At 33.9% G+C, this 8,912-nt stretch overlaps 1 protein-coding gene across 1 annotated transcript; it reads left to right on the plus strand.

Annotated features, from left to right (window-relative positions):
- Window positions 1–4,323: 4,323 nt before the first annotated feature.
- On the plus strand, window positions 4,324–6,788 carry LOC131854905 (uncharacterized). The gene is made up of 2 exons (XM_059206089.1): window positions 4,324–4,621; window positions 5,719–6,788. Exons 1-2 carry the CDS (start codon window positions 4,327–4,329, stop codon window positions 6,786–6,788), a joined length of 1,365 nt encoding a protein of 454 aa, XP_059062072.1. The 5' UTR covers window positions 4,324–4,326.
- The last annotated feature ends 2,124 nt before the right edge of the window (window positions 6,789–8,912 follow it).

An 8,912-nucleotide genomic window follows, 5' to 3' on the forward strand; every position in this document is an offset into this window, starting at 1 on the left:
AGTAGTAAAAAACGGTTATTTCAATATTACAAACAACAGGCTTCAACATTCTCAAGTACCACAAAAAAGATGTTTTTTCTATCAAATAAACCGTTTTTATTAAAAACAAGCTGTTCCCGCGACTTCGTCCGCGTGGAATTTAACTTTATTTTTCTAAAATAAAAGTAACCTAAGTTACTCCTTATAAATCAGCTACCTGCCAAAAAAAGTACCGTCAAAATCGGTCCAGCCATTTCAGAGATTAGCCGGAACAAACAGACCGACAGACAGACAGACAAAAATTATAAAAATTGTTATTTTGGTATATGTACCTTATATATATTCATATGCATGTAGTAAAAAACGGTTATTTCAGTATTACAAACAGACACTCCAATTTTATTTATATGTATAGATGTATAGATTATTATTTATTTATTTATTCATCCAAAATAATACAAATTGTGTAGGATAACGTAATAGTAACATTACAGTAAAATTTTGTCAACAACATAATAGCAACTTAAATATTAAATCTCGGTATATCTATAGACTAGCTGGCCCCAGCGACTTCGTCCGCGTGAAAATTTATTTTATTTTTCTAAAATAACAGTAGCGTAAGTTACTCCTTATTACATCAGCTACTTGCCAAAAAAAGTCCCGTCAAAATCGGTCCAGCTATTTCAGAGATTAGCCGGAACAAACAGACAGACAGACAAAACTTGTAAAATATGTTATTTTGGTGTATGTACCGTATTTATATTCATATGCAGGTAGTAAAAAACGGTTATTTCAATATTACAAACAGACACTCCAATTTTATTTACATGTATAGATGTATAGATTAAAAAAAAAGTAACAGCATAAGGCTAGTCGTATGCCTAATATATATAATAATGTAATAAATTCATTTAAACAGAAATTGCGGGAACATTATTTAAATTTGTAACTTTTTTACTGTCCTCCTTTTTTCACATCTTTCTGTTATATCCCTATAGTTCTCTCTATATTTTCTGTTTTTCTTACTTTCAATTTGAGACTGTACTTATAATTTGATTATCGGATCATTATGTATTTATTTATACATTTATGGGTTATATATTTATGTATGTATATTGTTATTTTTTTATAGAAATGTATATTTTGCTTATCTTTATTATCTTTATAAATCTTTTTTTGACATTTCTTATTTATATTAGTGCACCGCCAATAATCTTTCGCAGCACCACTCATGGTTGCCTGGTAAATAACGCGGCAAGATATTAAGTCCGCCACATGTACAATTTTTTTTGTGCATTAAAGTTAAATAAATAAAAAAAATATAATACTGTTTAATGAAAATGCGTATTGTCTAGTGCTTTGAGATGTATCAAAATAAGGTCAACAAAAAAGTCCGTGATGGTATATGTCTATCTCTCAAGGATAACCAACAATAACCATTTTTTATCTTTTACATTTTACGGGAATTTTTTTTATCGTATGTTTCCCTTAAAATCATGTAAACTATGCTATTATGTCATAATCTAAAGAAATAATAATATTTTATAGTGAAATATCCACTATAAAATACCAAAAAGTAGCAATGTAATTTGTTACGCGCGAATCAGGTGTTATAAGGTCAAAGGTTGGTGCACCCCGCGTATTTGATAAATCTAAAGCTTCTCTGGATGTCTTTAAGAGAAAATGGCAGTATGTACGTGTATATGTCACACAAGTCCTTAAGTGATAAGTTTTTCAAATGTACAATATAGAATAAATATTTTTAAGTACAGTACTTACGTACATTAATATAATACCTACTTTTTACTTGTATCTATTGTTATCAAAATTAAATTATAAGTTCTTAACTTGACCACGACTATGTGACCCTCTCTTGGCGCCAAAACGAGTGAAAAAATGAACAGCATACGACGACGACGCAGTACCTATAGAGTGGAGCAACTGCTTATTCAGTTTTATTCAACTATTTAGTCCCTCCACCGTTACAATGAATGGAGGCGGATATTACAATGTACGTAGCATTGCGAATATAAAATATCTAGATTAGGTATAATAAATTCATAATTCATAGGCCGTTACGGTATCAGAGCCAAAAAGTCTTCTTTCTTTGTTTATGTACTGTTAGATGCGACAGCGACTTTGTTTTTATATTACTATGTAATGATTGATATACCTAAAATAAATAAAATATCTGAGGTTTGGACAAAAATTCAAAAGGTACTTTATTTTGAAAAAGTATTTTGAAAATACCTATTTTGCATTTAGTATTTGAAATACAAAAACAAAACTATTATTGTTTTTAGAGTGACATTTCTATGAATTCACTGTCGATAGCGAGCGGTGGGATGGAAAAAGATAACCGTTTATAAATATATAATAAATAGCCCTGGACAATTAACACAGACTGATACTGAACTGATATAGATATTTTTATTTTGTAAATACATATATAATATACATATAAAACACCCAGACCGATGAAAACAATCGATGACCGATGAGTACAATTGTTTGCACCGTGCGAGAAATCGAACCCGCGACCATCGGATGTAAAGCGGTGTGACCACCGAGGCAGTCGAAATATATAAATAATCTTATGAATTTAATTTATTCTAATTTGTTTGTGTGCGCGGGGTGCGGTGTACGGTGCTCCCCCTTGCCTCCAACGTTGCTGGAGCTTGCATGTATGGAGCATTGCGAATATAAAATATCTAGATTAGTAAATTCATAATTGATAGACCGTTACGGTATCTATATATATTCGGATTAAAATAAGTATCGCAGTAAGGACCAGTATATAAAGTGATCAACATAATTAATTGATTTTTGAAATATATATACAGAGCCAAAAAGTCTTTGTGTATTCAAAAAATATCTAATTTGTTTGTGTGCGCGGGGTGCGGTGTACGGTGCTCCCCCTTGCCTCCAACGTTGCTGGAGCTTGCATGTATGGAGCATTGCGAATATAAAATATCTAGATTAGTAAATTCATAATTGATAGACCGTTACGGTATCTATATATATTCGGATTAAAATAAGTATCGCAGTAAGGACCAGTATATAAAGTGATCAACATAATTAATTGATTTTTGAAATATATATACAGAGCCAAAAAGTCTTTGTGTATTCAAAAAATATCTAATTTGTTTGTGTGCGCGGGGTGCGGTGTACGGTGCTCCCCCTTGCCTCCAACGTTGCTGGATGCATGTATGGAGCATTGCGAATATAAAATATCTAGATTAGTAAATTCATAATTGATAGACCGTTACGGTATCTATATATATTCGGATTAAAATAAGTATCGCAGTAAGGACCAGTATATAAAGTGATCAACATAATTAATTGATTTTTGAAATATATATACAGAGCCAAAAAGTCTTTGTGTATTCAAAAAATATCTAATTTGTTTGTGTGCGCGGGGTGCGGTGTACGGTGCAGGGGGGACCCTGCCTCCACCGTTGCTGGAGCTTGCATGTATGGAGCATTGCGAATATAAAATATCTACATTAGTAAATTAATAAATTCATAATTGATAGACCGTTACGGTATCTATATATATTCGGATGTAAATAAGTATCGCAGTAAGGACGAGTATATAAAGTGATCAACATAATTAATTGATTTTTGGAATATATTCAGAGCCAAAAAGTCTTTGTGTATACCAAAAATTTAGCCGTTCGGAGCCATTCAGTCACGAATTATTAGTAAAAAAAGTGTCGAGTATATCGTACTATCGACGAATATATATGGCCACATCGCAAAACAGAATGCGACGTTGCCATACCGCCTGAGATATACGCGATAGAGGTCAAGTTATTTAGTGCAAAAGGTGGAATCGGCAAGTGTTTAGGTTGTGGCGTGATCAACAAAGTGCCCAAAGAGGTGTTTATATATATAGATATATTATATCTCCCTTTGATATATATATATAATGATAATAATAAAATGCGACAACGTCATGTCATTTTAATACATTATAATCTGAATCTATCTGTGCACGACGCACCTCTTTGTATATTATTTATGTATTTTGTCTATTATTTTATATAGAAAAATGTATATGACATTGTCATTCTTGTTCTGTTAATTATTATACTTTTGTACATAATATTATATTATTGCTTCCTAAAACCCGTGTTTGCATAATTATATTTACCAGCCCCATATATATACAGTCCTTCGTTCACATTTTTGGTCCTTCGAGCATAATTTATTAACAAATTTCTAAATTTTAAATTCACAATTTTATAAATATGGAAACACGGTCGGGTCGTAAACTAGGATCGGCAAACCCTCGTACGGCAAAAGCGTTGTCATTGTCATTACCGGCAGAGGAAACGCAATCTGATGCCCGCGCCACGGCGCTGGTGTCGACCGTACCACCGATCGCGGTTAGTACTCACAGTACATCGGCCTGCAGCCGCTCATCTGCCACGGTACGTGCTAAAAAACTTGCAGCTCAAACACAGCATGCACACCGCCTTGCACAAATTGAAATGGAGGCGGCAGAAGCTCGTCGTGCTAAGTTGGAGGCGGCGAGGAAGGAATACGAAGCAGAAATTGAAGCAATCAGTTCCCGGGACAGCCGATCTGGTAGTCGTGCTAGTGTTCATCGTAGCTGCTCGGAAGTTGTGGACAAATGGTTAGATAACAATAATTATCCTATTTCGTCTCAATTTCTTAATAATCCGCAGATTCCTACGGTAAACACACATCCCCCTACAATCACCTTAGTTGAACCGATCGCTGCCTTAGTATCGGCAGTAGATAAGTTGACAGATAAAATTACCGCTCCGAAAGGGATTAATATAAAACTTCCTCATTATGATGGAAAGTCCCCTACGGAATGGCTTTCTTTTAAACGTGTGTTTCAGGACACACAGTCTGGTTATTCACCAACAGAGAACTTAGCTCGTCTGAGTTACGCATTACGAGGTATCGCGCGAGAGTCTGTTGACAAGCTCTTAGTGACTGCCCGAGACCCAAATATTGTCATGCGTGCGCTCGAGGTTCGATTTGGACGACCAGATTTAATTATATTACAAGAACTTTATTCAGTGAGATCGTTGCCGAGGTTAGGTAACGATAAAGATCTATCAACATTTGCTAGTAAAGTTCGTAATTGTGTAGAGACTCTACGCTTATTAGATGGCGGTGACTATATAAAATCACCTGAATTATTTAATACATTATTATTAAAACTACCTATTGTGTTAAAAAGTAGATGGTATGATTTTGCTATTTCTCATGAATATAGTGGTCAAAACAAGCTAGAAATGCTCGCTGAATTTTTATGTCGTGAGGTTGAGATTCGGGCTAAATTTGGTGTCACGGATTACTTCAGTTTTAACACAACTTCCAATATTGACAGGCATAAAAAACCAGAACGTGTGAATGCCGCGGAAGTGTATGATTTGCTGGAGCAGTCGTCACAAACATTCGAGACGGGTTCCTGTATTGAAACATCTCTTACAACGGCTGAAAATTCATTAAAAAATTCATCAAAACAAATTTGTACATATTGTAAAGGATTTCACGCATTAGTCAATTGTAATAAGTTTTTGGCATTGACAGTTCATAATAAATGGCATTTCGTTAAAGAAAATAAATTATGCCAGAAATGTTTAAAAAGAGGTTCACATAATTATAATACTTGTCGTACTAAAGGACTTTGCAATAAAGCCGGTTGCACACATAAACATCACAAGTTACTTCATAATCCAAATTTTATTAATTCAGCTGCTAATATACAGGTATCTGAAGAGTCAAGTCGGCCAATGTCACATGCAGGTAATGGTAATGCAGAGCAGTCTCCGTCGGAATTGGTAACACAGACGTCTTCTATTAGTACCACTACTTCTTGTAGGCCATTACTAAAAGTTGTCGCTGTTACAGTATCTGGTCCCGCGGGTTCTGTTGATACTTTCGCGTTACTGGATGACGGGTCCACGGCTACCTTCATTGACTCAGAAATTACCTCTCAGATTGGAGTAACGGGTACAGTAGAACAAATTGAACTGCAGTGTGTTGGTGGCTTATCAAAACAGTCGCAAGTCGAGTATGTTGACTTTCAAATAAAAGGAAAGAGATCTGCTGATTCCTTTGTCATCAAACAAGCTAGATCTATTAATAACCTCGGACTGGCGAATCGAAATGTCAATAAGAGTGATGTTCTTGCGTTTTCATATTTGTTAGATATAGCTGACGAATTATGTTATAATGCCAAACCTACCATTATAATCGGTATAGATAATTGGAATTTGTCTGTTCCCATGGCAGTAAGACAGGGAACTAGTTCTCAACCTGTTGCCATTCTTACGGTACTAGGGTGGGTTCTTTTCGGATTTGTTCAGAATAGAACAAATACTGTTCATTTTGTAAATAATGTGTGTGATTACGATTTATGTAGTGATAACTTACGAGTTGTCAATAATGCAGTTGCCAAATTAGGAGTTAGTTCAAATAAGTTACCTTTGCGTGAACCAGATCTCTTGAAATCTTTTCTTAATATTGTAAATCGTTTTTACGAGGAGAGTGTCATAATTAACGATGACATTAAAGCAATATATCCTCAGGTTAAAATCCACAACGTATATTGTGATGCGCAACGTTTTACTTGGAGAGACAGTTCTAAAGAACCATTGAAAACATATCTTATGTCTTCAATGATATATGGCGCTGCATCGAGTCCGTTCACGGATTTGTTAATTAATAATAAATCTCGTTATCAGTTTCCTAGAGTCACACACGTCATCTTTCATGATCATTATATAGACAACTACATTACGAGTAGGTATAGAGTCTGTTGAGAGATTTACTCGTTTACTAGCTGTTATTCATACATATTGGGAGGTTAATTTTGAGATATTTGATGAACCAAGCGTGCTGTCACTGATATCAAAGTATTTGTGCTTTAATCAATCATTAGATGAGTTTCATGTAGAAGTAGTTAGCGCACCAGTACATGCACTTGGTTTATTATGACTCCCAGGGACGAGTTTATTGACTGACACTACCTATCTTCATTACTTTGATAGAACTGTTTGTACTAAAATTAAAGTACACTGCTGTATTAAAGCCAACGTTCATCAATTTTTCACATTTACATTTGTCACTCATCTGTGCCAGAACATTTTAGTTGATAGTTTACAACATTAATTATAACCGCAATTGCGTATAAATTGATTTTTTTTATATTGCGACTGCGTAGTTTATATTTACAATTTATACATTTAAAATACTTGATATTTCTAAATTAATTAAATTAAATTATTGTATTTTCTGTGTTTTATAGATATTTTTATTAATGTAACGGCACTAACTTCGCGCGTTAACGTCTTATATTTGAACTATCCTGATGGTTGAAGATTTCAATATATCTGAGATATACGTCATATTCAATATTCAAGAAGATGCCTTTAGTGATAAGATTGCTTATGTTGCTGACCACTGGCTTCATAAACCTCAAAGTTAACTGTATTATCTCCACAGAATGGTCCTGACAAACTACACTGCTCGTATGGTATTTGTCTTAGATGTCAGCGACGAAGTCAAGTTTCCTCTTGTTTTAGATAGAGAACATATTAGTACATACAGATGGTTCTCTGAGTTATGAAGGTGAGAGAGCGATAAGGAAGTCCAAAGGTAGAGATCATTACATGCGGAGGTGGACAGCCTTATCAACAGATTTTTGTCCATGCACTTAAATTTTTGAAGGAGTTTCTTGTCAGTCCAACTAAGATTGCGATTTCATTTCACACGGTAACTGGAGGATTATAGTATGCTTAAGCTTTGGAGTTGATGGGTGAGAGAGTGCTTGCCAAGACTATTATCTCGTCATTCAAACTCAAACTCAGATTGAACTACCACTATTGGAGACATTCTTATAATAGCCGATGGAAACTTTCCCCGAGGTAGATGGCCCCGCTGACGTGTGGTTACTTTTTCCCTGAAGAATTGGCTGATGTTCAAACAAGGATGTTCAAGCAGTTGAAGAAACACTAAAACGTTCTTTAAATAAGTTAGTGCCGATAGTGATGTCATAGTTCGTACTTCATATAATTTTTCTTTATGTATAATGATTCATTTACTTTTCTTTTAGTATTATTGTTTTGTCATTGTTCCAGTATAAAAGCTGAGTTTAGTTTAGTTCACTAAATTGAAGACTCTTGTTCTTTTGATCTTTAGACTATGTGCACGACGCACCTCTTTGTATATTATTTATGTATTTTGTCTATTATTTTATATAGAAAAATGTATATGACATTGTCATTCTTGTTCTGTTAATTATTATACTTTTGTACATAATATTATAGTATTGCTTCCTAAAACCCGTGTTTGCATAATTATATTTACCAGCCCCATATATATACAGTCCTTCGTTCACACTATCTGTATTTGCGAAACACAGGTATTTTCTATACCTACCTCAGAATTCAGGGACTTCTTAAGTATTTGTATTTGTAAAAAAAAAAAAATTTTTAGACAATAAAGATTATGATTATATGATATGTACAATCTTATACATAAATGTGTGAAATCAGTTATAATAGAGTGATTTTTTTTATACAGAAAATTTACTTACCTGAAATTTTGTGTATACACAAAGAATTATAGATTCTTACTATTCATATGCTTTGGGAATACCTATTTATCCATATATATATTGAAATATGTATGTCTGTCTACCATGTCACAAAAAGGACATTTTTTATTTTTATCTTAAAAGAAATGCAAATGAAAACGTATTTTAACAGCTAATCTTACTAATATTATAAATGCGAAAGTAACTCTGTCTGTCTGTCTCGCTTTCACGCCAAAACTACTGTACCCATTTAAATGAAATTTGGTACACAGATAGTCTAGACACTAAGAAAGAACATAGAACATTTGTATTCAAGAGCATGATTCTTTGTATTGGTCTGAATTTTGGC

This window comes from Achroia grisella, unplaced genomic scaffold (assembly GCF_030625045.1).
Source record: "Achroia grisella isolate CSIRO2021 unplaced genomic scaffold, CSIRO_AGI_Agris_v1 utg1248, whole genome shotgun sequence".
NCBI classification, from domain to species: Eukaryota; Metazoa; Arthropoda; class Insecta; order Lepidoptera; family Pyralidae; genus Achroia; species Achroia grisella.